The sequence below is a fragment of the Apteryx mantelli genome, chromosome 22, assembly GCF_036417845.1.
Source record: "Apteryx mantelli isolate bAptMan1 chromosome 22, bAptMan1.hap1, whole genome shotgun sequence".
Lineage (NCBI taxonomy): Eukaryota > Metazoa > Chordata > Aves > Apterygiformes > Apterygidae > Apteryx > Apteryx mantelli.
Genome location: NC_089999.1, coordinates 9,066,904 through 9,094,257, shown reverse-complemented (window position 1 = coordinate 9,094,257; position 27,354 = coordinate 9,066,904). Strand labels below are relative to the sequence as shown.

The 27,354-nt window shown below is 66.4% G+C and overlaps 2 protein-coding genes across 4 annotated transcripts; both read right to left on the bottom strand.

Moving 5' to 3' along the window:
• Positions 1-300: 300 nt before the first annotated feature.
• DPH1 (diphthamide biosynthesis 1) lies at positions 301-27,354 on the bottom strand. 3 transcript variants are annotated; one of them, XM_067309679.1, is made up of 11 exons: positions 27,275-27,354; positions 23,978-24,041; positions 14,043-14,164; positions 11,725-11,879; positions 10,758-10,879; positions 8,350-8,418; positions 6,972-7,128; positions 6,076-6,176; positions 4,960-5,038; positions 4,705-4,836; positions 303-899 (listed from the first exon to the last, which is right to left on the bottom strand). In XM_067309679.1, exons 2-11 carry the CDS (start codon positions 24,028-24,030, stop codon positions 462-464), a joined length of 1,428 nt encoding a protein of 475 aa, XP_067165780.1. In that variant the 5' UTR covers positions 24,031-24,041; positions 27,275-27,354; the 3' UTR covers positions 303-461. The 3 variants fall into 3 exon arrangements, with proteins under 3 accessions (XP_067165781.1, XP_067165780.1, XP_067165782.1); XM_067309681.1 differs by lacking the exon at positions 303-899 and adding an exon at positions 3,851-3,908; XM_067309680.1 differs by lacking the exon at positions 23,978-24,041 and having other exon boundaries at positions 301-899; positions 27,275-27,353.
• OVCA2 (OVCA2 serine hydrolase domain containing) lies at positions 2,454-3,742 on the bottom strand. Its single transcript, XM_067309682.1, has one exon. It carries the CDS (start codon positions 3,661-3,663, stop codon positions 2,986-2,988), a length of 678 nt encoding a protein of 225 aa, XP_067165783.1. The 5' UTR covers positions 3,664-3,742; the 3' UTR covers positions 2,454-2,985.

Sequence of the window (27,354 nt, the reverse complement as noted above, 5' to 3'; positions counted from 1 at the left end):
GAGGCTGCGTATTAAAAAAGTGAGCACAGGAAAGCAACCTGGCTCTGCGGAGGGGTGGGGGCGGGGGGAAGCGTTTGGGCTGTTTCTGCGGCTGTCGGAAGCTGAACAAATAGAAAAGCAGCACCTGCCTGGCGTGGGGCAGACACGAACGTGTCTCGCCGTTCAGAAAGGACGCAGGAGCCAGGATTCCCGGGGCACCCTCCTCTTCATCCGTCAGGGACTCACGGTGACGTCCGCAGGAGCCACTTTCCTCCTCCAGGCAGAGCAGGTGCTAAACGCTTCCTTCCTTTGCTACTCACAACATGCACCTCATGCGGGTAAGGGTGAGGTTTATTGATTTTTATTATTTTGTGTAAACTGATGCTTCAGACACCTGGCAGGACTCAGCTTTTTAAACTCCCTGGGAACAGGGCATAGAAGCTGCAGTACCCAAGCATCCTGAAAAGCCCCCCACATTTAGATTATCCACCCATCAAAGCACCTACACCATCTGCCTGCAGCAGCTTTGAGACAGGACCACCAAGATAAGGCCCGTCCCGATCACTTACCACACGCGTTCGGGTCCTTTCCTGTTCAAAACCCGAGCGAGCTGCTGCGGAGCCTCTCTCTGGCCAGTCCCACTTACGGACACGGGGGAGGGAGCGGGGCGCTGCCAGCTCCGTGGCTGCGGGACTGCAGTGCAGGCTGGCGGATGCCACCTGGGCAGCGCGTGCTCTGCGGCAGGAGGCCAGCACCTCGTCTCCGGAGCGGCCTCGGAGGGCACGGCGCAGCGAGCAGACGTCTCCGTGCTGCAGTGCCTCCTCCGCGCCATCCTGCAGAGCTCCTCCGGCAGGGGGCTGAGCCGCTCCGCCGGGAAACAGCCGCAGACGATCGCGGCCGCGGTGCCGAGAGCTGTAGCTCTGAAATAATTAAATAGCTAATGGCGGGGTCTGCAAAGTGCTTTCTGCTGCCATCCTTTCATATCTGCTAAGAGCTCAAGTGGGGGGAGCAGCGCCGAGAAAAAGGCCCCGATGCTTTGTCATCGGCATCCGCTGGGTTAAATCTCACTCCGCAGAGCTGGCTGCCAAGCCTGAGCACGCAGCCCGCAAGCTGCTGCTTCTCCTGGGTCTGTCGGCCCTTCGCCTCCCCCTTCACCAGCCTTTTGGGAACAGGGGCTGAGCTGAGCTGCCGGGAGGGCACCCGGCCACGCAGATGCCACCCGGAGAGCAGAACAGCACCTCTGCCTTTCCCAGTGTCACCCCAGCAGGCACTTGTCTGACCATCGCCTCCCCTGCAAGCCAAAAGCTGCATCGCTCTCCCCAAAATTGGCTTCTTGTCTCCCTGTCACGGTGACTGACAGGTGACAGCCACCCCATGCCTTCACGTCACCTAAGCAGGCACAAGGCAACGTGGAAAGCCAGCCCTGCCACCTGTGCGGCTCTGACGCAGCCTGCCCTCCACTCCATGAGTCAGCCCCAGTTTCGCTCCCCATGTGCCCTTCCGAGCACTGCAAGGATCGCGGGTGCCACGAGATGGCAATGCTGGCAGCAGGCAGGAGCCTGCCGGAGCCCGAGGGACCCCTGCAGCCTCCAGCCCCCGGGAACGCGCCAGCCCGGGTCCGGGCCGCAGACGGAACCAGCCACATCCTCCTTCCACCTCTGTTGTGCTCACACTTAACCAGCAACAAACCAGAGGGCAAAACCGACACAAATTGAAACTGCTTTCTTTTGCTTGGTTAGTTCTAACCTGCGGCAGTTCTCAGGCCTGTTCACAGCTGAATAAACACTCAAAGCGCTTCCACCTACTGATCCCACTCCCCCGTGGCTGCACAACTGCTAGCTCCAGCCTAGGAAGGCGTAAGGAGCACGTGAAGGAGCACATGGCCACAAGCGGGACCCTCCCTCCCCCGCCAGCGTGAGCCAACGCACTGACGCTGCCTCGCAGAGGCGCCGTCTCATCCCTACGCTCGTCACCTCGGCTGCAGGATGCTCCCGGCCACCCCGTGCTCTCCCCCCCGCAGCACCGAGCGTGCAGTGCCCCGAAGGCGCACAGTACTGTTCTCCAAGCTGGAAGTGCTGCGCAGCGAGGGTACAAGCCGTACCTGGCAACATGGGAGGGGTGAATTAACCTATGATGTTTTGTGAAATTTCTCTCTTTTATCAACTACCTTGCACTGTACCACTACGGAAAAGGGTCATTAGAGAAAATCCCCTATGAGCAAGGCCCTTAGCACGATACCATTAAAACACCTCTGGGCTACAGTCTCAAGAGACCGGACTAGACTAGTCTTGAAGCAGTACAGTTATCAAGCAAAACCTCTACCATTATAGCAACAACAATAACCAAGATTTCTGTGTGCTTCTGGAAAAATATCAAAAACAGAGAGGAGCAGGAGCTGATTTTTTTTTCCCCATGTCTTCTTGTTCATGAAGGAACTTCACATAGAGGAAGATACAAGAGAAGAAATCTCTCAATTTGTGTGAGCTGAACCAGCACAAAGACTTTATTCCTGAGAAGGAAACAAAAAGCAGCCCTGACACTGCCAGAGGAAAAAAAAGTTCTAAACCCAGCCCAGCTGCAAGGTTGGCTTAATAGTTTTCACAGTAGATATAAAAAAACCCTTTGTGATATAAAAGCTGCAAGAGCCATGTGCTCCGTAGCCATTTCCTTTGGCTGAGTTGCAGTGCCCTACCTTTAAACAGCTACACAAGTTTCCGAAAGCCCACAGCACACTACAGGCAGACCTGTGTCACCTTTTTGTCCTCAAACTCCTCATACTCATACTTGTGTACTTATCTAGACAACAAAGTTGAAAAAAAATAAATAAAAAGGAAATAAAAAGGAAGAGTTATGCCTGGCACTACGTTATCACTGCAAAGGAGCAGAGTGAGATGACGAGGCTCTTTCTTCGGCCCCTCTGGATGGCAGAGGAGTAGAGTGAGCTTTCGACCCAGATGACAGGCTGCACGTGGCTCACCGGAGCCCCCTTTATTACAGATGCTGTTATCAAACGGCACCAGCCCCTGGCAGCTCGGCCTGTCCCTGTGCGGGGCGGAAGCGGTCCAGGAAGTCCAGGTAGGCCTTCTTCTGCGGCGCCGCCGCCGGGACAAAGTGCCCGCCAGGGTGCGCGACGACGACGGGCTCCACGAAGCGCTGGGCCAGCTCCTGGCTGAGGCGGGGGGCGATGACGGCGTCGGCGTCGCCCACGATGTGCAGCGTGGGCAGGGCGATGGGCTGCCGGTAGAAGTGGCCGTGGGCCGGGGCGCGGCTGGCGAAGCCGGCCACCAGGATGGCGAAGGCGACGGGGAAGCGGGGGTCGCCGCGGGCCCGCAGCGCGCACACCATGGCAGCCAGCGCCGCGCCCTGGCTGAAGCCCAGCAGCCCGTCGAAGGGCCCACGCTCCGCCAGCGCCGCCGCCACGGCCGACAGCGACTCCTCCAGCCCCGCCGGCGCCGCCGCCTCCTCCTGCGCCTCGAAGGTGCCGGGCCCGGAGAACCACCAGCCGCGGGGGTCGTCGTCGCTGTCGCCGTCGCCGTCGGGCACGGGGTGCGGCGCGCTCAGCGCCACCAGCTCGGCGCGGCCGCGCAGCGCCTTGCGCAGCGCCCCGGTGCGCTCCCGGAAGCGGCGCTCGTTCTGCCGGTAGCCATGGAGGCCCAGCAGCCGCAGCGGCCGCCCCTCCGACATGGCGCTCGCCACCACCGGAAACCGGCGCCCGCCGCTTCCGCCGGCGCCCGCCCTTCCCGCCGAAACGCCGCGCGCTCATTGGGCGGCGCCGCCGGCGGGGCGGGGCCTGGCGCGCGCCTCTCTCCGCCGGCGTCGCGCGCCCCCTGGCGGCGGGCGGGCGGGCGGCAGCGGGGCGGCGGCCGCGCTCCCCGGGGCCGCTACGCTCGCGGGCTCTCGGCGGCGGCGGCGGGGGCCCGAGGCCCGGCCTGGGAGACGGGGGAAGCGTCCGTCAGCCCTGCCCCGGCTGCGATGCTGCCCGCAGGGGCCCCAAAGGCCTGCGCTGGCGGGCGACGCCCTCCTCCCCGGGGTGCAGCGCCTGGCAGGGGCTCGCGGAGCGCACGGGACCCCGCCAGGCTCTGCTCTGCCCAGATGTGCGCCCAGATGTGCACCCAGACAGGGATGTTGCCCACAGGGGCCTCAGCAGCCTGTGCGGGCAGGTGACCCCCCCCCCTCCTCCCCAGGGTGCAGCACCCGTCAGGGGCTCGCGGAGTGCACAGGACCCTGCCAGGCTCTGCTCCGGCCAGCTGTGCACCCAGCTGTGCACCCAGCTGTGCATCCCAGACAGCAATGCTGCCCGCAGGGGCTCTCAAGGGCCTGCGCGGGTGGGCAATGCCCCATCCTGGGGTGCAGCGCCCACCAGGGGCTTGTGGAGCAGGCGGCTCAGCACCGAGCTCGCCAGGCTGTGCTCTGCCCAGATGTGCGCCCAGATGTGTGCCCAGCTGCGTGCCCCAGCTAGGGATGCTGCCCACCAGAGCCCCGGCTGGTTCTGGTGCCCGTCAGCACTGGGCCGGGGCAGAAGCCACAGGGTGGCGCTTTCGGCACGCAGCACCGGGCACCCAGAGTCCGCGCTGCGCCGAGGGGTCCGCGCTGCCCGCACCCCTCCACCCCGCCGGCGGCCAAGAGCGAAGGGGCAAAGCGGGCACCCGCCACCTCGCTCCGCACCTCCCCCGAGGCCGGGTCAGGCCCTGGCGATCCCCCGCCGCGACGGGACGCGCTGCCCACCTGGGCTGGCCGGCCGGGGCGCTGGGGCTGGCGGCTGGCATGGTTCACGGTCCAGGGCCCCAGGGACTGGCTGGCGTAGAAATCCATGGGGTACGTGCGCTGCCACTCGATGTCCTGGAGCGCCACGGCTGCCTGCGGAGCGGGGCGAGGAGGTGAGGCCCCCCGCGGGCTGCCGGCAGCCTGGGGCATCCCCCGGCGCCGAGGTTCTGCCCGCAGCCCTGCCGCGCTCCCCCACCGGCCCCGGGGGCTCCTCACCTCGTAGGGCGTCAGCAGCGGCTTGCTGAAGGCTTCGCCCCAGTCGATGGAGAGCCGGGGACAGGCTACCTGCACCCACCTGGAAGGGAAGCACAGGGCGACGCTCACCCCTGCCGACGGCCGGCGCGCGGGGCACCCACCGCGGAGACGGAGCCGTTTGCACGCAGACTCGAGGGATGGGGGTGAGCAGCCTTTTTGGAAGGAGCTGAACGATGAGCTGAGATAAAGCCCCTCCGGGGCCCCCGGGGCTCAGTGCCGGGGGCAAGGGAGCAGAGCAGGCAGCAAGCGAGTTGCCCCACTGCGATCGAGAGCCTGGACTTGGTGTGTGCCCGGCTGGCAGGCGCCGTGCCGGCCCAGCGTGGTGCTGAGCACCCAGCTCAGGACAGCCTGGCACAGGCCGTGCTCGACGTCTTTAGCGCCGCCTGGTCCCAGCCACATCCCCATTGCGAGGAATCTGTTCCTCTCTCCATCAGGCTTAGCCATGTCCAGCGGAGCGAGAGCACCGCACGAACCGGCCCAGGCTGCCATGAATATTTCAGAGGCTGGGAACGAACCCCCACAGCGGCGGGGAGCTGCCCTCCCAAGGACGGCCGCGTCCCCGGAGCCTGACCATCAGCCATGGGCGGGCTGTTGGGACCCCGCTTGAGCTGTGCCAGGGTCCGTCCAGGTGGCAGCAGGACGGATGTGACACAGACGGCATCTGGACAGCCTCAAGGACGCCGCTTTGATGTCTGCAGCCAGGACACGGAGCGAGGGCACCGCCCCAGTGAAGCGGCTGCAGTTCGTTCCCACCACGCGGCGGCACAGTCCTGGGGGGATCCCAGCAGCACGAGGGCCGGGAGCCGAGAGATGCCACGTGGCGGGGAGGCAGACAGAGAAACCCTCTGCGACAGTAAATCAGAGACGGGGATCTAAATTCAGCCCATTCCCAAATCCCCAAAGGCCTTGCAGCGAGCGAGGAGGCAGGAGGCTGCGGCAGCTGCCTCGGGGCTTCCATAGGGAAACGGGAACCAGACGCTGGAGGCCTGGATGCTGCTGGGGCTGTGCGCACAGCGGGGCTAGGGGCACCCTGGGGACACCGGCACGGAGGGGCGGGCGCGGGGTGGCAACACTCACGCGTCCACGTCAGGGAAGAGCTGCAGCTTGCTGGGGAAGATCTCGGAGAGCAGCACCCGCACGTAGGGCCGTCCCAGGGCGCGGAGACGCGACTCCAGGTGCTGGGGGAAGGCAAGACACCGATGGGCGGTGAGAGGTGCCCGGGCAGGCTTCGGCGATGAGCCGATGCCCCCGGCACGGCGTTTTCCAGCCCTGGAAGCAGCAAGGAAGCCGGACCAGCCCCAAGCCCTGCCTGTGGCACAGTCACATCCCTGCACCTCCAGACCCCGACTGCATCCACCGAGCCCCCGGGGCCGTTTCAGCTCCGTGGCCGCAGGGCAGGATGGGCGCAGCGATGGAGCCGGGCCCCCGGCCAGCCGCCCCGTGCTCCAGCCGCGGCTCCCCCTCGCGCACAGCTCTCCCCGGTGCCCGCCTCAGCCTAATGAAGTAATTACCACTCAATGACAACAATCTGTTCTCGTTAGCGGCTCCCTTCTCTGGGAGGCGAAAGGCTGCAGGGAGGAAGCGACTGGCCCAGGAGCTGCCTGCTCCTTCCTTGCCCTTCAAAGCCGCCACTAATTGCCCTGTGCTCGGCCAGCCCCAGCGACACCTCCGGCCTGCCCTTGGCTCCACGGAGCAGGAGCCATCGCCGGGAACTCGCTGCCCCTCCGCTGACCACCCCCAGCATCGCCCTGCAAGCGCGCGACGTTCCCGCGCTGCCCCAAACGCCACCCGCAGCCCCCCAGAAAGTCCTGCCCGTCCTCCGCAGCGCCGGGCCGGCCCTCGCCCTCTGGCAGCGGGGCGAAGGTGCCATCGCTCACCCCGGGGCCAACGGCCAGCCCGTCCTCCCCGCCCGGGACCCGCGGCATCCCGAGCGCAGGCTGAGCCCCCGGGGGCAGGCGAGAGGCGGTGGGTACCTGCAGGATGCCGGGGGAGCCCTGGCGCCCCAGCGTCCCCAGGATGAGCCCCCAGGTGCGGGCGCCGGCAGCGGTGCGGATGGCCTCCTGCCGAGCGCGGTGCATGTGCTCGTGGCCGTAGTGCTCCTGCGAGAAGACCTTGCTGTAGGGATCGTACCTGCGAGGGAGACCCGGGCTCAGCCGACCCCGTCCCCGGTGGCGCCCGGAGCCCTGCTGCCCCCACACCGCCCCGCCGGCCCCCAGCTCCGGCAGTGGCCCCGTGCCTGCTCAGCCCCGCAGCCTCTGCCACTAGCGGGGACGGCGGTGCCTCTGGGGACTGTGTCCAGGCCCGGCTGCGAGGGGCTGGCCCTGGGGCCGCGCTCGAGGCCCCGAGGGACACGGTTAGTTGGTCTCCTGGGCTGGGGGGACGCTGCCCCGCGTCGCCATCCCTGAGTGCGTCGCTGCACCCCTCCACGCCAGCCCCGCTCCCGGGGGAGCCCAGCTCGCCCAGCCGGTGGGACCAGACCCCGCCCTGCCTCGCCGCCCTCCTTCGTTAGCACTAATTGGCTCCGAGAGCATCCCTGCGCGGGGATGCAGGGGCCCAGCAGGCTCAACACGGCTCCAGGACCTGTCGGGGGGATGCAGCGGAGACGGGTGCCGGGGTCGCGTTCCCGTCCCAGCCCCCGGACGCCCAGCATAGCCCGGGCCACTCGCTCCGCTCCGCGCTCGGCTCCCCCCTGCCGGCTCATCAATTATGAAGAAATCTTTGATTTGTTGCTTTGTTTGACGAGGGGAATTTTAATCAAATCCCACTCGGGTTTCGGCAGCTTCCCCAGCGCCATAAACCTGACGCGCGTCTCCCGTTAGTAACAAACGACCTACTAAGAAATTCAGATTTCGCCAAATGGGCCCAGCCTTTCGCTCTTGATATTTCATCTGCTTTCAGCAGCCTCATCATCGCGCTTTATGGCCTCTGCCTGCAGCAGCCGGGAGTTTAATGGCTGCACCTCAAAGAGCTTTCACAGGTACTTGTCAAAATGTTTATATTCAGCCGGAGTAAATGGCTGGTGTTCATCTCGCCGAGCGCGGCGCCCCTTGGCACCTCTCCACCAGCCCGCCGCGCCGCGGCCGCGCACCCGGCTCCGCGGGGCCGCCTGAGTGCGCGAAGCCCTCGAGGAGGCCAGCGCCAGCGCTGCGCCGGCCCCGGCTCGGCCCACGGGTGGGGACGGCCCTCCCCCTTCTCCGGTGACCCGTGTCTCCTGGCGTCCCCGGCGCGCTGCAGGGAGCCGGGGGGCTCCCGGGGCTCCGCAGCTCCCGGGGGAGCAGTGCCGCCGCTGCGGGGCTCTTGGGGAAAGGAGAAGGTGCGGGAGGGTTTGGGCTTCCCACCGCGGCCCCGTACCTGTAGGCAGGGATTCCCGGGTTGGCGATCATGACGGACTCCAGGTGGAAGCGCCCGTCGCCCAGGTACCTGCAGGGAGGAGAGGAGGCGCTGCGGGACACGGGACACCGCAGTGCATGGACCAGCAGTCCCCCAGGTCCCAGCGCGTGGAGGTGCCAGTGCCGCTCTCGCACGTGACGCCGCATGGCAGCGGCAGGGCTGTCCCCGAGCGGAGATGGGTGCCCTGAACCTGCCGCGGGCGGCGTGACGCGACGCAGCCCAAAGGGCCGTGCCGGGCAGCCTGGCTGCGCCAAGCCATTTCCCGGGCAGCGGGGAGCACGTCGGCTGCAGGGTGCCCGAGCCTGGCACGTCCCCCGACACGCCAGCGTTGGCACCGGCGCAGGGGGAGACGTCCGCTCTGGGGGCTAAAGCGGGCGCCCACCTCGGCGCGGTGCAGCGGGGGCAGCGCCCGGGAGCTGCTCCATCGCTTCGGCTTGCTCTAGACATTGCTGCTTCCATTTCTAATCGGATTTCAAGTCAGCAATTACATTTCAAAGCCTTTCATTCAGCTGCCCTAATGGAGTGAGGGCTTGGAAAATGAATTCAGACGTAAAACTTGACTAGATTTTGCCCTTAATTGGAGAATGACATTTTGGAAGATCAAAGCTAATTTGTCTGCAAAAGTTAGCCCCAGAGACGGGCTAAATAAGAAAATAATAACGAAAGAAGGAGCACCAGGAGGCTGCAGGTACGACGGCACCTGCCCGAGTGGCAGGGAGGAGGCTGCAGCCAGCTCCGACTGCTCCGCCAGCGCGGGGACGGCAAGGCCGGGAAGGATCCGCTCGCGCCCACGTAAACCCAGCCCGGCCGCCTCTCCCCTGCTCTCCACGACCTTGGGGACGGATGAAAGGAAACGCTTCTTTCCCTGCTCTCCGCGCGGCTAATGGGAACCTCGGGAGATGCGAGGCAGAACAAGGCCCCGCGCGAAGCCGGAGACCCCTCGGATCCCGGCCTCCCGCGCACGGACGTGCCGGAGGGGCTCTGCGCCCCCAAGTTTTCTCTCCGAGGCCTGGGGAGTTTCACATCCGACTTCTGGCTCGAAGGCAGCCCACGCGGCAGCTCCGGCTGCGGAGGTGCCGGTCCCGGCCGGCAGAGGAGGCTGAGCGGAGCCACGGCAGCCCCAGGAACGGTCCCCGAACGCGACGCCCCGCGCAAACCCGCGCGGAGGAGACGTCGCACAGCGCAACACCCCCCGGCACGTTAGCAATCATTAGCCAGGCTCCCCGACCGGCAGCGTTTGGAAACACCTCTGCGCTGACAAGCTGGCTCCCGTTTCGGAGACCAAACCTCTTCTCGCTGGAGCAGAGGGATTTTCTCCCACGATCCCGGGCTGCCGGTGGCCGGGGCCTCGGGCACTTGCGGGGCGTCAAGGCTCGGAGCAAAGCAGGCGGCACGGGAGAAGGGAGCGCTCGGGAACTCCGCTCGCCGCAGACCCGCCAGGCCGCGGCAGCGGGGCAGGCGTCCCGGGGAAACCCTGCGAGCCGAGGCCCCGCTCTGGCTCTCTCCCTAGGGAAGGGCCACCCTGCCCCGGGGCTCCCTGGCTCCCCCCAAGGGTGGGGTCCTTGTATTTATTTATTCTGCAGCGCACTGTATTCACAGTACATTAAGCATTTCCATTACCTAAAATAATTAGGTGATAGGAAGCGAAGTGCTCCCTCTAATTTGCTGTCCTTAAATAAAATTAATGTTGCTGTGATGTTGGGCCCCGGCCATTTGTCTTTTCCAATTATCCACCCGCCCTTCCATCTATTATCTATTCTGATATACGACTCAATTATTTCCTCCGTGCTACAAGCACAAGCCACTCCAAGGAGCGCCGGGAGCCGCGGGGAGCCCGTCCCACCCCGCTCCTGCCCCTCGGGCCACCCGCCCCGCACGCAGCGCCCGGGGAGCCCCAGCAAGGCCCCCGGGGCAGCGGCGACAGGCATGAACAGGGCGAGCATCCTCCACCAGGCCATTTCCCAAAGCGCGGCGGGCGCTGAGCCCGCGCCAATGTGCCCCGCGGGTTTGATAGCCCAGGGGACGGGGCAGGGCTGGGGGCTGTGTCCCCCCTGGGTGCAGAGCCCTGTCCCTGCTCGCACATGCACAAGGTGCCCCACCACCCCAGGACAGAGACACCCGCCATGCAGCTCAGCCCCTGCCCCCAGAGCTGCGGGGCAGCTCCAGCGCCGAGGACGGGCACAGCTCAGCGCTGCGGGAGCACAACCCGCCCGGGCCATGCTGGGCCCCCCCGGCAGCCCCGCGGACCTGCCGCGAGCCGGAGCGAGGGAGGGGAGAGGGCGGGAAAGGGGACAGAGATGGAGGGGAGCGGGCGCATCCCCGAGCGGGGCGCGCAGCGGGCAGAGCAGCCTCCAGCCCCGGGTACTCACACGATAGCGTCCGTGTCCTGCGCGAGCCGGGGAGACGTGCAGCCCAGGATCTCGCCGGGAGAGAGGGGCTTGCACTGGGGCACGCACACCTTGTACTGGGAGCGCAGCTCCTGCGAGGCCGCCTGCGGAAGGCACTGGGGTCAGGGCACGGCTGGGCAAGCTCGGCCGCGGCCGCACGGGAGCAGGATGCACCCCAAAATCAGCTCTTGGCACCGAGCAGCGAAGGCCTGGGACCCTCCAGCAACCCTCGTGGCATTGCTGGGTCCCTCGGCCCGTCCCATGTCCGAGGGACGCTGGCAGCGATGCACCGATGGCCCGGGCACCGGCTGCGGGGCCTGGAGGTGAGCTGGTCACTTGGGCATCGAGGAGGGAACTGGCCCTGCACAGGAGAGGTGCTCCGAGGCAACGTATCAATTAAAATACAAGGGAAAACGCTAAACGCTTCAACAGCCCCGTTTAGACAGACACGGCTCAAGAGGCTCATTCATCTCCTCCCATCCCACCCAGCCGGCCGTTCGGGAGGAGACAGACGGACCCGCCGGAGCTTCCCCTGCCGCTGCCGGCACTGCATCAAAATGCCAAGTGCTCCCGCGCCTGCCCTGACATTTACGGAGCAGCCCCCGGGGGAGCCAGGGAGGGGTGCCGCCATGAAACATTGATCAGAGTTATTATAAAGTACTTGATCAACATTACGGCGGCAGCATATTATCGCCGCTATTCATTAGAGGGGAACCGCCACCAGCAGCAACACGGGCAGCTGGGAGCAGAGAGCCCCCGCGCCGCTGCGCTGCAAGGGGCTCCGCTGCGCGCCGAGGGCTGCCGCTCGTCCGCGCCTGCGGGGACACGGAGCGGGGCTGAAAGAGGGCATGGCGCCGGGCAGAGGCATCGCGCCGGGCGCCCGGCCTGGGTGATGCGCAAGCCCCGTCCCGCGCCCCTCGGAGCCGGAGCCGCGGGGCTCCCGCCTCACCTGCAGCGCCGACACGAACTGCACGGTGCTGACGAGGGCCAGCGAGGCGCCCGCGGGGAAGTTGAAGCGCAGGGTCTCGAGGAAGTGGGACGTGTCGATCTTTATGTCCACGAAGACGTAGAGCATCTTCACCCCTTGCGTGGCGTCGATGGGAACTGGCGACCGGGAGAGACAGGCGCTCAGTCTCTCAGCGCTCGCCGGGCCGGGAAGGGCCGCGCCGCCCCCGCGCCCGCGCTGTCACCCAGGGCACATGCAGCCGGCGGCGGGAGCGGCGGGGAGCACCCGGTCATTTCTCGCTGGATAATGGCAGCCCAGGGAATCAATGAACACAAATCTAATTACCCCCGGTGCTAAGAAGCCTGTGTCACCACGATTAAGTGAATAATTAAAGTACACGGAGTCTGCATCGATCCACAGCTCCACATTCACTTCCCATTTTGGTGCTCTTCACCCGATCACAATTAAGTGCAAATTACTCCCTGCTGCGAGGCAGAGCAGCCCGGGGAAGGAGAGGAGAAGAGCCTCTGTCCTCTACGGGGACGGAGCCCCGCGGCGGGGCAGGAGCCGAGCGGTCCCCAGCTCCCGGCAGGCAGGACGCGAGGCCAGGCCAGGCAGCTGCAGGCAGCGAACAGGGACGCGAACAGCAGCGGGGCTGGTCCCTGCTCGGCTCGCTGCCGCGCAGCTGGACAGGAGGACATGCAGCCCTGCCTTCCCCTGCGGCACGGCAGCTCCAGCAGATGCGGTTCCCGTCCCCCAAGAGCAGCCGCTGGTGGCTAGCTCTCCGCACGGCGCCCGTGCCCAGGCACCGCTGGCTAGAGGCCCCCTTCCTTCCCTTCTTGCTGTTAATTAATCTAATAGCAGGCTACAAAGCAGGAGTTTTTATGTTCCCTGTTTCAGCGGTGCCTGTAACCCTCACTTCCGTAACAAAGCACCTAGCGCGGATATTTATCACTGCGAATGCTCACGCTGACACGGCTTTCGGGACACAGTTCTCAACGGGTAACTCAGTATTTTATATGGAGCATGATGCAATCCTTAAAACCCATTTAAAGAGCCCCGTAAATGTCCAAGGGCTTCTCTAGTCCCTGCTGGGACCTGCTAGGCGGGCTGAGAGCTGGCACCCGCCGTGGGCAGGTGCCCCAAGGGCAGGGACGCAGGGTGCCAGCAGAGCCATAGGCAGAGCCCGGAGAGCGCCGTGCCGCGGTGGCTACTGCGGGGACACGCCGTCGGGAGCCCTGCGGCCGCCGAGCCCCAGCCCGCGGCACGGGCAGCGGCCGGCCCGTCGGCCTGCCCGCGGCAGCGCCCGCGCGGCACCGCAATTCTGCCGGTCCACCTTAAAACCCAGAGTGTCTTATTGTTATTTTTGGGCTGATTCCATCCTGGGTGGACTTCAAAGTTAGCAGCATCTGGGACAGCAGTGCAGTTTCCATGGCAACTGAATCCAGAGTACCGTTCCGCCTAGGGAGCGCACAGCCTCCTCCTCGCTCTGCCTTCAAACAGCCATCGCACCGGCAAAACACACTTCCCGAGCCCGGGCCGGCATGGGAGATGGCCACCAACCCCCTTGGCACAGGGACAGGGGCCTGGCTGGGCCCCCAGGCGAGCCGGCGCCCCGCAAGAGCCCCCACGGCCATTGCTCCCCTCCTCGGTCGCTCCTGACCTTGCTTCCAACATCCCGAGCTGCGGGAGCAATGGTGACAGCAGCCCTATTCCCTCTCGGCTGCTCCCCGGCGAGTGGCAGGCTCCGATCCCGCACACTCGCGCTGGGCTCTCGCCCCGTTTCGCTGCTCTCGGCGCCCAGGGCTGGGGTTTGGGCACCGTCCCGGCACGTGGCAGGGCAGCATGAAGCCCCGTTACCTGGCGCAGCGGGAGGGGAGCTGCTCCGCGCGCCCTGCCATCCCCAAACCCTGCCCGCAGGCAGGGAACCGGGCAGCCTGGCCCCAGCCGAACAAAGCAGTCAAGGCTGGAGAACAGAAATCCCTTCTTAAGGGGATTAGCGCTCAGCGCCGAGCCCTCGAGCTGGCCTCAAGCACGGCTCGGAGCAGCCGCGGGGCCAGCGGGACCAAGCGGTCTTTCATCCAGACGGCTTGTCGGAGGCAAGAGCCTCCGCAACCCAAGCGGCCGCCGCCGGGCGCTGCGGGGACGTCGTGCCAGCAACGGTAACGGAAGCATCGCGCCGGCCCGGAAAGTGCCGCGCTGCCAGGGCTGGGGAGGCAGCACCATGCTGGGAGGCCCCGGGCGGCCTCCGCCACCTCGCGCGCGGCTGCCCTGGGTCACGCAGCGGCCGGGGGCCGCCGGCGGGCTGGTGCGTCACCTACTCAGGCAGCTGTGGCCGTAGTGCACGAGGAAGTCGGCGCCCAGGGCCTTGGCCGTGTAGTCGTCCACGCAGCAGGCACCGTAGGTCACGTCGCCCATCACCACCGCCTCCGCTCCCGTGAACCTGCGGGGAGGCACGACAGTGAGGCACGGCCGCCGCCGGGCCGCCCCGCGCCCCATCCTCCCGCCCGCGCCACGAACGGGGGCCCCCACGCCTGCCGTGCCGGAGGGCCCCTCCGCAGGCACGGAAGAGGATGAGCACCGGCTACTCCCGGAGATGTCAACATGATTAAACTGGAGAGAGGTAATCCGCCTCTTCAATTGGGTAAAGCTGTTTGCAATTCAGCGGATTATCCGCTCATCAAATAATATGCTGCCAGCTTCCTAATGCACCAGGAGGGAGAGGAGGCAGAGGGAGCCGCGGCACCTTCACCCTCATCGGCCGGCCCCAGGCACTGGAGCCACCGGCACGTGCCCTGCCGCAGCTCCCGGAGAAGAGCCGGGCACGGCAAACGGCCGCCTTGGTCCTCCACGTGGATCCGGGCAGCGCGCGAGCCGGGGTGCCCCGGGCCGCCGTGCCCGCCGCGGGTGCCAGCTCGGCCAAGCCGGGGTGCCGGGCGCGCAGGGAGGAGCAGCCGGTGCTGAGGTGGTGCTTGGAGAGGAAAAGCGCCGAGCGAAGGCTGCCACCGGCCCCCTTGCCCGCTCCGGCACCCGCGCGGCGACGGAGGGGCACGCGGCGGGCATGGGAGATAAGGCCGGGGCTCCCGCCTGATTTAGAGGCGCCACCTTTGTAGGTATTTTATTGCACCATTTCAGGGGATTATTAGCTTGGCCGCTTTCCCAGGGAGCTGCGGTGGTATTTTAATTACGGAAGCAGGTATTGTAACAGCAAAGCCCCGCGCCTGGAGGGGCTGCTCGCACCAGCTGCTAATTCCTTATTTACACAGAGGTTGTGCCGAGCGCGGGCAGGGCGCGCGCTCCCCTCCCGGCGCCCGGCCACGTCTCGCCCCGCCGCACGGCGCTGCATCGCGGCACGCCGCACGCGAGGGCCGCGGCGAGCCCGGCGTGTCGGCCCGTGTGCCAGCCCCGCCGCCCCCGCCGGGCTCTTCGGCTCCTGCCCGGCGGCTTCTCGCGAGAGGAGGGAGCGCGAGACGATGCCCGCAGGGTCTTTCGCGGGACGCGCCGGGTTTGACGCGGCCCCCGCCGGACGAAGCGGCGCGGGCGAGCGCGGGGCGCCGTGGCGCGCAGCGTGCGTCCCGCCGGCGCCCGGGGCTGGCGGCGAGCCAGGGTCCTGCGCGCTCCTCCCCGCGAGCCAGGCAGGCAGCGTTACGTCGGCGGCAAGAATAGAAATGGTGGGCAGATCTGGCCAGATGGCAGAAGGTGGAGAAATCGCAGAGCGTGCTGAATATTAACAGCTCCGGCCCATCCGTCAGCGCCAGGGGAGGGGGACAGGGGAGCAGCTCGGCGTGATCGGCCCCGGCGAAGGGGCCAACCCTTCCCCGCGCCTGCGCGACGCTGGCCAGCCCGGGCCGGGGCGCCTCCGGCTCCCTCCCGCAGGCAGGCGCTTTGGGGATGGCGCGGAGCCTCCTGGCCCCCGGGAGCCGCGGGAAGCCCTCGCCGCCGGCACAGCCTGGCAGGCCGGCAGCTCCTTCGCAGCCTGCACGGCAAGGCGCCGCTGCCAGCGGCGGCTTCAACGGGGCTGGGGGCTGCCGCAAAGCTTCGAGAAGGCTCTTCCGCACCTCGCGGAGCCGCCGAGCCCCCAGCCCCCTCCTCTAATGAGAGGTGATGAGATGAACGTGAATCAGACTCCACACATCTCGGCAAAAGTGGAAAATTATTCAGCTCCTTAAGATTCAGGACGGGGAGGTCTGACTCAGAGCGGCAGCCAGCGCCGCTTAATTTTTTATAGATTAAAATGTATGCAAATTGGCCCAAACCCCAGAGAAAGTCCCTGGGGGTGAAAAGCAAGAAAGTGAAATAGCAACAGCCGCGGGAGGGGGGCAGCAGGCTGGCGGAGGTGCCCCGCGGTCCCTGCCTGCCGCGCCTGGGCCACGGGCAGGCTGCAGGCAGCCTCCCGGCATAGGCAAGTCCGCCGAGCCCTCCCCAGCCTCCGCGTGCCGCGACGGCCCCATCGGAGAAACCCTCCTGCTCCCAGGGAGCGGAGCAGCCCCGCGGGCTGGGCGAGGATGGCAGATGCCGTGCTTGGACCCCACGGCATGAGAAGATGCAGGGGGACACCTGGAGCGGAGAAAGCCCCGCGGAGCTGCTCCGTACGGTCCGGCCAGGCAGGAAAGGCCCCGCATGATCCCGCAGCGCCGAGGGGGCGAGAGGAGAGCGGCAGCTCCAGGCTGGCACGCACCAGGGTCAGCCACACGGGCTGGGCTGGACGGTCGAGCAGAGCAGGAATAATCTCCCGAGACAAATCAAAGGCGAGCGTGGGGGCCTCCCCTTGATGTTTTAATCAGTTTGGTGTCGCTGGAGCCTTTCATCAAACTACAGAGGAAGGAAATGTCAATTAGCATCTACCTGCCTCTTGCGGGGGCCCGGGAGCTGCTCTCCCACCGGCCTGGCTCGGGACGCAGCCGTGGGAGCCAGGAGCATCCTCGCGGGCGCTTTGCATCCCCGCGCACGGCTCCTGCCGCTCGGCTCGGCTGCGTGGCGGCCCAAGGTCCCAGCAGCTGCGCTGCCTGGTGTTGGCAGGGAGGACGCGGTGACACGGCTGTCCCCACCCAGCGCCGAGCCGCTCGCTACAGCTGGGAGCTCATGAATATTGAACACGCGGGGAGGTTATTCATCTTTTACGTCCTGTAAACCCTGGCTCATTCTAAAAAACAGCCTGGCCTTAGCATTTTTCTCATCTTCCCCTAATTCATTATCTCCTCCTTTAAACAGATGGCTCCCGAAACTCCATTTATAAAGTGCCACGCTCAGCACTGGCAGGACGCGCACCCGAGCGGACCGGGTCCCGTCCTGGAGGCAGGGATGGGAGCGTGTCCCACCTCCGATCCCTGCCTGCCGGGGCACCCTGGACCACCCAGCCCCGCCAGCACGGGATGGAGGAGAGGGTGACCCAGGGGACAAGTTTGGGGGGCCCTGATCCCCCCCCCCCCAGCCTGAAGTAGCTAGCACTTGGCTTTGTGCCTGCTTGAGTTTTATTAGCAAAACCTTTCCGGCTCCTGTGTTTCCTAGGCTGATTTGCGGGGCAGCTCCTAAACACCACGGCTAGGGCAGCGGCAGGGAGCACGGAGTGGCCGGTTCCCGCCATCCCCTGCCGCTGGCTTTGCAGCCGGCTGCCGAGCGAAGGCACCGGGCTGGAGCAGCCCTGATTTATCCCGGCCCCCCGACAAATAAATGAGAGTGTTTGCTGCCGGCGGGAGCGCGGAGCCCCTTGACACCGCGGCGGCGTGTGAGTGATACCGCGGCGGCCCTCACCCCATAAAGCAGCACGCCGCTCTCCCTGGCGGAGGTGACTTCTCAGCCCCGGCACATCCGTCTCTCCCGGCTCCCTGCCACGCTCCATCAGTCCTTGCCCGAGAAGGGGACCGGAGGGGCCAGGCTGAGAGCTGCCGGCCCCAGGGCCGCCTGCGCCACAGGGTTGGCAGAGGACGGAGCCAGCACCGAGATGCTGGGGTGCCCACCGGCGAGCACGTCCTGCTGGGCACGGGGACAGGTTTGCTCCTTGCTTCGTGGTCACCTGCCTCCCCTGAGCATCACACCTCACACATGGTCTCGGCTCCGTGTTGTGTCACCTCCCTGCCGGGAAATGCCTAGACATAAGCATGTGGGTTAGCCTGCAAAAACCCCACACCGCATCCCGCTGGGCAGCACGAGAGCCCTACAACCACTCCGCGAACCATGCGCCCTCTCCGAGAAACTCCCGGGCACCCTGTGTGTCTCCTGCTGCCTTCCCTGCAGCTCCCAGGGTCCGGTCCCAGCCCTGCACCGGCTCCTGCCGCGGCACGGGGGCCGGAGGGTCCCCGCCGCATCCTGCCGTCCCGGGGCGTCCGGCCGAGCGCGGCCCCAGCAGAGAACGATGCATTTAATTAGCGGAGAAGCCAGTCACCAAGCCACATTACCCGGCTCCCAACTTCATTAGCACAGGAAGGCTGCACATAATTAAAATAATGAGTTTGCAATTTTACTGCAAACGGCTTTGGAAGAGCACCGCTGCAGCTGGGCAATTACCGCTCGCGTGCGGCGCGGGGCCCCGCGGAGCATCTGCAAGTGGGTCAGGACTGCAAGACGCGCGTGTCTCCGGAGCCCACCCCGAAAGCGGCTGTCCCCGGCCGGGTCCCCTCCTCTGCGTGGCCAGGCGGGAGGCCCCGTCCTCGCACTCGCGCACGCTCGCACCGCGGCCAGCCCCTGCCTACGCGTGCCCCGGGGAGCCCGCATCCCAGGCGGAGCACGTCTCTCCTGCCGAGGCAGCCAGGCGTATCCCAGCTCCGCACTTTGCTGGCCTTGGAGCCACAGCAGACAAACCGAGTGCCCGGAGCACACTGGCGGCAAAGCTGCCACGGCCGGCCCGCACCCGGTGCCGGGCCGCTGCCCGCTCCTCCGCAGCAGCTTCCCGGAGGCAGGGGTAGGGGGCTGCCCTTCGCGCCAGCTCCCCCGGGCTCTGCAGGGACGCAGGAGCACGACCAGCCGGCGAGGGGCACGCGGTGGCCGGCACTGCATCTTGCAGCCCACAGCAGGACGGCACTGGCACGTCCCGGCCCTGGGAGATGGCAGCCCTATAGGTCCCATACGCTTTCCCCCATGCCTCGTCCTCCCCACGCCATCGCCACCCGGGCTGAGGTTTTAAACATCTCCAGTGAAGTGAGAACTTCATTCTCCCTAATGATGCTGTTGTGTGGTTAATGACGGTGATTAAATTCCCCTGCACAGCATGCTGCACCGTGCTGCAAACGCGCTGCAAACGCTTAAAGGACAACGGGAGAAGGGAACGCGGCGCCGGCCGGCAGAGATCGGGCATCGTGAGGCCGCCCGCGCGCCTGAGGCCGGGTCCCGCATCGCTTTAGCGCCCCAGAATGATTTCAACAGCACTCAGTGCTGTCTCAGACCCACCATGCCCGGGCAGACAGGGGAGCGAGCTGGGCCCAGCGTCCCGGTCCTGGTGCCCAGGAGGTGCCTGTCCAGGAGGGGACGGGCTGGCAGGCACCAGGTGGCTGCTTCAGCAGCCAGGCAGCAAGGGAGCAGCAGGCACAAGCCAGTCCTTGGAAGTTTTTCTGCTCTCGCTATCTCCGCTGCCTGGTGTAACGGGGTCTTTCAAGCTCTGCCAGGGCTGCCAGCTGCTCCGTGCGCCCCAGCCAGGACGTGGCCCCAAAAGCCCGGGCTCTGCACGCGATGCTTAACTCCTCACTGCTCAGCCGGAGATGACTCCGGTTCCTCCATCGCTCCAAGTTTGCCCTGGCAAGCTCCTGGCCTGCAGCGAGGAAAGATGGGGCAGCTGAAGCTGCCCTCCCCCAGCATCACCAGAGCTGCAGGGGCGAAAGGAGCCAGCGACAGGGCGTCCGGGGCCATTCCCAACCCGCCAGAGCTGCGGGGTCCCCGCGTCACGGCTGAGGCGCTGGGGCAGCAGGGCCGGACGGGGCTGGCGGAGGGGGCAGAGCTGGGACACCAGCCCCACGCCGCCGAGACTCCCCTGATTAGCAGGAGCTGCTCGCACCGTCGCTGGGTGAGGAGACAGAGGGATTAGCAGCTGCAAAGCCTGACAGTCGACTTTATTAACAAGGAATCAAAAGCCCAGCTGAGAGCCCAGCTGATCCGTCTGCTCCAGCCGGCAGCGGGGGGGAGAGGAGGGGATGCGCTCCCAGCCCGCCAAGCCCTTGGCCCGCGCGGCGCCCGCTGCCACCCCCCGGCACGGCGGCTGCCGGGGTGGGAGCCTGGTCCCCCTCCTTCCGGAGGGCTGCGGTCCGAGCTCTCCCCCACGCGCCTCTCCACGCTGCCTCGCTCGCGCTCCCCCTCCTGCCGCCCTCCAGCACGAGTTACCCTCAGCCGGATTACATCAGCCGTGCTAAACGGAGCCAATTTGGAAGTCTCCGCGAGAGCATCGTGATGCGGTTGCGCCAGCCCGCGGCCCCGCCAGCTCAGCTGGCACGGCTTCCCCGCGGGCGGCAGCGCGCACGGCCGCCCCGGGACCCCGCGGAGATCCCCCCGCGCCGGGCTCGGATCTGGGCTCGCGCCCGGGCCGCAGCACCCTGCGCGCTCTCCGCCGGAGCCAGCTGCTCCAGAGAGCGCGCAGTTTTTTTAGGAAGTAGATAACGACAAACCTATTAACACTAATTAACTAGGCCTCACACCGGTCAATGCTGTAAGTGTGCTTTAAATTTCAAAGGCTCCACGCTAAGTACCTGCTCAGCGTTTCAGGAGGCAGCTGCCGTGACACTCCGGCTACATCTTCATCCGCCGGCAGCCCCGTGGGGCTCCGCGCAGCGGCGAGCGCGGCCGGAGAGCCCGGCCGGGCGAGGACGGCACGCGAGGGTCCCCAGCCCGGCCTGCCTCCCCCCAGGGCTCCCACCCCCGCTACAAACCCACCCTGCCAGCCGGCGCCTCGCTCCCGCGTTGCAACGGGGAGGGGGGCTGGAGAGGCACAGACACCCGCCAGCCCTCTGCAAGGGGACAGACGGACTCACGGACAGCGCCAGCGCGCCCGTCGCTGCTCCCCCTCTACTGGAAGAGCAAGGCCACATCCCTTCTCCAGTGCCTCCCCGGCGCTGCCGGGCCATAGCGTGACTTATCTTATTAAAAGGCAGCTCCAGCAGAAGGGATAAATATCCAGACAGAGGTGGCAGGCGCAGGGCGCCCGGCTGATCCGCAGCACATCAGAGAGCCGTAACCACCGCCCCGGGGGCACCGGGGGCACCAGCCCGCCCGCGCCGGCCCCGGGCACGGCTCCGCAGACATTAACTGCTTGCAGCCGTGCATGAGCATGGAGCGGGGCAGGATGCTCCTGGGATGGGCTGGCGAGAGGGTCTAGCCGCGGAGCGACAGCCCCTGCGCTTGCAGGGCGTCCCTGGGCGACGCAGGTCACCGCAGCACACGCCGCCCTCGCGCTCAGCGCACGGGTCCCTTCTGCACCCAGCAGGGAGGGGAAAATAGGGGCAGAGGCAGCCCGTGGGCCCACAGCCCCACGATGGCTGGGGACCACCAGCCCCTCCTCCAGCACAGGCCACCCCGGGGACGATGACACTCGGAGCCCCAGGCCCCGTCGCCAGCCTCGCCAAAGCAGCCGGCAGCGGGAACACGCAGCTGCAGCGATTCGCGTCACGTCGGAGCCGCGCGGGCTCCTCCAGCTCCGGCGCCCGGGTGAGAAGGGCCATCGGGAGCAGCGGCCGAGCTGCGATTTCACATTAACGCCGGCTATGAATACTAATGGCAGGACGTGCCAGGTGCTAACGAGGCCAGGAACGGCCACCTGCCAATTCACACCTCACCTACGGCGACTTAATCGGGTCCCCAGCACAGCCGGAGAAAGCAGGGACAGGGCTGGGCTCGCTCCAGACTGCGGCCGCGCGGTGAGGCCCCTCCAGCCGCTGTCCTGCGTTCGCCCTCGTGCCGCTGCGGTCCCGCGCAGGGCTCCGGCAGCCGGTGTCCAGGTGCCGCGCGTTGCAGGCCTGGCAGCGAAGGAAGGATACGACCCTCCCGCTCCTCCCCGGCACCGCGGCCTCGAAGCCACCCCGGCTAAGCGATAAATGGCCAGTGCTGCTGCATCCCCGCGACAGCACCGCTCTCATCCGGGCAGCTTCCCTGCCCTGGGCACCAGGAGCGGCATCCCGGCCGGCGGCATCTCCCCGCCAGCGCCCCGTCTCCCGTCGGCACCCCCAGCCCTGCAGAGCGCCCCTCGCAGGGAGGGCGAGTCCGGTGGGGATCCCATCGCCCCGGCAGCGCCGGTGGATGACGGGAAGTGGGGCTTAAGGTTTCATTCAGATAAAAGAGCCCCTTAATCCGCTGCCTTTGAAGTCGGAGACATGAAAGCGGCTCTGTGCCAAAGCCGGAGAAGAGGCAGCTTCACTTAAAGGGACAGGCCCACGCGGAGCCGCCTGCGCCCCACACTCGTCCCCCCGCCAGCTCCCACCTTCCCACCGCTCCTGAACCCAGCCCCACGGGCGGGATGCAGCCGTGCGCGGCCCCACGGGAGACGATGGCAGAGCCGGGGGGGGGGGGGGAACAAAGCCCCCAGCCCCGCCGCTGCGCTGCAGCCGACAGGCACCGCCACGTCCCCACCCGGCACGGCCGCGGCGGCTGATCGGCTAACGGCGGTGGGGAAGCTGAGCCTGCTCGCACCGGGAAGACAGTATACTAATGAGTGCCGCGACCCTGATCACAGGCGAGGTATACGGTGCTATTAGCACTAATTCACTGTGCGAAAACAGAGAGGGGCTGGGGAGGGGGCAGCCGCAGCGGGGAGGCGGATTACAGGCGCGGAGCGAGGCGTGCACGACGGTAAAGAGATTATGGCCAATTTCTGCAAGGTGCCCGAATGCGCTGCCACTGCAAAGCCGCGAGCTCCTCTCCAGCGCCTCGAACCGCCTCCCTGCTTCATCCTCACCTCCCGCTTCTGCCAAGCGGCAGAGGAAAATCAGGGAAGGAGCCGCAAGGAAAGGGCAGCTGGGATGGGGGGGGTCCCTGGCAAGAGACGCTGGCGGTCACCTCCTTTGGGTGCATGGACCTCAGTGCCAGCAGGGCCCCTGCGCTGCGAGGTGAGCCATCACCATGGCCTCGGGCCTCCTCAGCTGGAGGAGAAGGGCTGCCGCGAGGACCTCCACGCAGAGCGGCGCAGCCATGAGCAGGTCCCGCAGGGCGCGGGCAGCCGCGGGGGCCAGAGGAGGAGGTGGAGGAGGAGGGCAGGGGACCTCCGCGGCGGCCGGCGGCCCCGCTGCCACCCCCCCTCGCAGGCTGAGCTCCTGCGGCAAGCGCACAGGCACCGAGCTCGCGTCAGGCGGTTGTTAACACGGTTGCTCTCTGGCTCCATTACCCAGGCGAGGGCCTGGACATGCCGAGCTTGTCGGCAGCTCCACACAAAGCACCGAGGGGAGCAGAGACGTGCGGTGAGAGCCGGGCCGGCGCGGTGCTGGCCGGCACCTCCCAGGACAGGCGGCAGTGTCCTGCCTCCCCCGAGCCCTCTGCGACCTGCGGCAGGATGGACGCGTCGCCTTCCCCAGCCACGCTCCGAGCGGGGGCCACCCGCACCCCCCGCGAGCGCTGCTCTCGCGGGCGCTCAGATGCCAGGCCATGCTCACGCTGCAAAAGTCACCGTCGCCCTAAGGCTCTGCGGCCAGACAGCAGGGCTGGCCGCGCTCGCCGGGGACGCGCGAACCCAGCGCGGGCGACGTCAGAGCCAGCGGAAAGTGCCGGTGCTTCCCTGGTCCCGGGGAGCACAGCGGGGCCGTGCCCTCGCCCTCCCCGCCTGCCCCACGTCCCCGCGGGCACGGCCGGGAGCCGGGTCGCTGCTGCCGAGATCACAGCCTGTGCCAGGGCCCCATGCACGCCGCCGCGTGCGGGAAGGGCGCAGCGCCGCAGCACAGCTGGGGCAAGGCAGTGCTGGCTGCCGGCCTCAGCTCACCATGGGCGCCAGGCAGGGACAGCACGAGGACGAGGCACGAGCCGGAAGGACCAACGCTCCCCGGCTGGTACGTTTGGGAGGCTGCGACACGCAGCGAGGCTCCTTTGAGCGCTCGCCAGCCTCCAGGACAGCCGTCCCGTCCCCCCATGCTGCCCTGGGAACCACCTGCCGGAGCAGAGCAGGCCGTAAGCCCAGGCTGCTCCTTCCCAAGCAGAGCCTTGGGCCAAATCGCCTCGCCCAGGCCCGGGCAGTCCTGCGACGGCGCTCTCGTCCCTGGCAGCAAAGGAGCCCGGCAGCCAGCAACGGCCCCAATGCCCTCCGCAGCCCATGGAGAGGAGCCCAGAAACGCAGCGAGGCAGCCAGCCTTTCCCTTACCGTTCAATGATGTCCGCGATGGTGCACGCAAACATGAGGAGGCCTTCGGGCATCTGCAGGGCCACTGCAAAGAGAAACATCCCTGCAGTTAGGGTGGGCTGGATGGGATGCTTACGCTCCGAAGCCAGGACCTTGGCACCAGCCCCCATCGCGCACCGGGAGACAACGCGCCACACTACAAACAGCAGCCGCAGGAATGACCCAACCGACTCACCCCTCGCAAAACAGCCTCAGGCAGCAAAGGACATAAGGACGTAAGGAAGAGGCAGTACAGCGTGACCCTCGGAGGCCCAGGCAGTCTGTGAATGCGCAGTCAAACCTTGGGCTGGATCTATTCTGCGTCTTTGAGCCCATCCTGTGTGAACACGTCTAATCCCTTTTTGAACCCACTGACACTTTTGGTCTCCGCTGCTTCCTGCAGTAATGAGTTCCAGATTTTAATTATGTGCTGCACAGGAAAAGGTACTTTCTTCTGTTTATTTTAAACCTGCTCCTAATAATGTAAACGTGTGCCCCTAGTTCTCCTGTTACAAGAAAGAGTGAATAATCATCGCCTATTCAACCTCTCTGCATCATTCATAATTCTATATCCCTCTATCATATCCCCCTTCATTCGTCTCTTTTCCAGCTAAAGGATCTAAATCTATTTAATCTCTCATTGTACAGAAGCTGTTCCAGCCTTTGATCGTTCCTTGTTGCCCTTCTCTGCACCTCCCCTTGCTTCTTCTCTACCAGTTTTGAGAGGGTGGCCAGCAATGCACACAGCTTTGTGCGTAGCATGAATTTATTCATAGCAGAATGATGTTTCCCATTTTGTTCTCTCCAAACGATTCTGAACAATCCCTTTGCCTCTGCACCGCTCGCCCGGGGCTGGGAGGTGCAGCCCATGGCACCGGGCTCCCCGCACACCCGCTCCAGGGGATGCGGCTGGGAGCTACCCGTGGGTTCTCCCGTGTCCGGCGACCCCGGCGCCGTCCCCCAGCCCCGGGGCAGCAGGTGGGCTGGAGGCAGTGAGATGGACGAGCAGCGACCCGGCACCCGCCGTGCCCAGGGGAAAACACAGCCTTTCGCTTTGGCAGCGGGTCCCATTAATCCCGCTGTCATTTCACCTCCAGATGTTACTAACACATCCCAGCACCAGCGATATTTACCCAAACGTCCCTCTCCAAATCCCTTTCCAACCGAAATCCCCATGCTGCCAAGCCAGCCCCCGTGGCAAACATGAAGCTATTTAAAGACCCAGTCCAAATTGGGCTAAGCTCGCCCTGCTCCAACCTGCAAAGCACTCTGAAAGCTAAACACGGCTCATGAGCCTCAGCTCGACCCGGCAGGACCAGCTGGGGCAGGCAGCAGCTTGGGGGACCCGCCGCCCCCAGGCATCGCCAGCCCCGTGGCTGTTCGGGACCATTCGGGGCTGCGTTCGCGCTCCTGCCGCCGGCTTGCGGAGAGAAGAGCCCCAAGAGCGCTACCGAAAAGCGCTGGAGGCCTGAAGGCAGCAGAAATCGGGGAAGACGCCCTGACGCTGCCGGGGGGGGCCATGCCCGGGGGCGAGGACCGCGGGGGGCACGGCCCGGCTCCCTCGAGGGGGTCAGGGCCCTCCAGGCCCCGCGGGGGAACCCCTCCGCCCTGCTCCTCGCGCCCGGGCCGCCCGCCAGCAAACAGATCTGCAAACAGATTTGCCTTCCCCGGCGAGGCGGCGGGGGCGGCCGGGGGAGCACGAGGCAGCTGGGGCGCTTTCCGCTGGCACGGCGCTCGCCCCGCGCCCCTCGGAGAGCGGCCGTGGGGGGACGCCCCGCATCCCGGCCCGACTGCCCCAAATCCCGCGGCGGGCAGGAAGCGGGCAGGGCCGGGCCGGGCTGGCAGCGAGCCCCCGGCTCCCCTCGCTCCAGCCGTGCAGGCGCCACGCGGGAGGCTGCGTTCCCCAGCAACGAGCCACTGGCTGGGCTCGGCACATGCAGATTTTAAATCCCAGCATGGCTGACTGGCTGATGGGCTCAGCTCCCAGCTCTAAAGCCTAAATCCCAACTGCATATTTACATTTAATTAGGAGGTGCCAAGCAGCGAAACACGGTAACGAAAGCCGGAGCAGCGCGGGCTGGACAGCCTCTCTGTGTATCCCCCGGACAGCCCGGCGCCTCGCGCCGCATCTAGGCGATGCCGGCTCGGATCTAGCGGCCCCACAGCCTCCGGCGTCCCAGCCCAACCTGCCCGGCTTCCCTGCCAGCGCTAACAGGGGCTGCCGGAGCCAGCGACCTGCCCGCGGTCACACAGGCGGGCTGCGACACGCGGCGAGAGACCCGGGTCACGGGAGCATCTCCCGGTGCTCCCCCCCGTGACACCTGCCAGCCTCTGACAAGGTGCCAAAGGCTCGGTGGCAGCTGGCGGAGACATTCCCAGGCGGATGCAGCGTTTTGAAGCTGGCTCTGCCCAGAGCCCCCAGCGACGCGCGACCCGGCGAGCTGCAGCACATCAGCCCTGCCCGTGGGCACGGCGAGGACCAGGGACGCTGACAGCACCTGGGGATGGAGGGGAGGCACCGTGCGCCGCTGTCCCCCCAGGCCGGGAGGCAGCCCGTGGCCGGAGGAGCGCCCCAGTGCGCGGATGGCCTTGGATCCTGCATCCCCCAGCGCCCTGCCTGCCCCGCAGCACCTCAGCATCTGCTCCGGAGGTTTCTCACCCACCTGGGGCCAGAGCAGCCCCCCGAGGACCCACAAGCTCAGTTAAGGCTGGAGTGTGATGTAGCTCGGCTGATCCCTCTCCCCCCCCAAACAACCCTGGAGGCAGGCGAGGGCCTCCGGCCCCTCCAAGCCCCCCCCCAGGCACTGCGGGCTTCCCCCCGTGCACAGCCCAGCTCCGGCAGCATGGCAGAAAGCACAGGAAGAGGCGAGAGCAGCAGCTGAGACCTGGCCGGCGTCCCAGACCCATCTCCGCAGGATGACAGGTCCGTGCAACTCAACCTGCCCTGTCCAATGCGATTATAATCCTGAGATACAGATATATTAACTCATCTCAAGAGGAGGGAGAGCTCCCCGAGACAGATCCTAAACACCAGCGTGCAGCAGCCGCCCGGGCCTGACTGACAGCTTGGCGCCAGCAGCATCTTCCCCCGGGAGCGCAGCTCCGAACGCACCAGCCTGACCGTGCCCCAGCGTCACGCACGGCCTGAGCGGCTTCCCACCGGCAGCCGGGGAGCTCAGCGCTGCTCCGAAGCCCCTCAGCCCCCGGCGCGCTGCAGGCACAACCCTGCTTTGATCCTGGAGAGCGTCGTTCCGGGCACACGGCACAGCTGGCACTCACCCTTCCTGGCCTGAGCCTGCCGAATCCTCCACACGGTCTTGGGGATCTCGAAGTTGTAGTTGCTGGGCAGGACCTTGACG

Bases quoted from the DNA above. Each gene is read 5' to 3' on its own strand.
- OVCA2 (XM_067309682.1), bottom strand. From the start codon at position 3,663: ATGTCGGAGGGGCGGCCGCTGCGGCTGCTGGGCCTCCATGGCTACCGG.
- DPH1 (XM_067309679.1), bottom strand. From the start codon at position 24,030: ATGCCCGAAGGCCTCCTCATGTTTGCGTGCACCATCGCGGACATCATT. The intron at 8,419-10,757 runs GTGAGTACCCGG...TCCTCCCTGCAG, and splicing joins CAGGACACGGACGCTATCGT to GTACCTGGGCGACGGGCGCT. The intron at 900-4,704 runs GTGGGCAGCGCG...TAATTATTTCAG, and splicing joins GCCCCGGCCGGCCAGCCCAG to AGCTACAGCTCTCGGCACCG.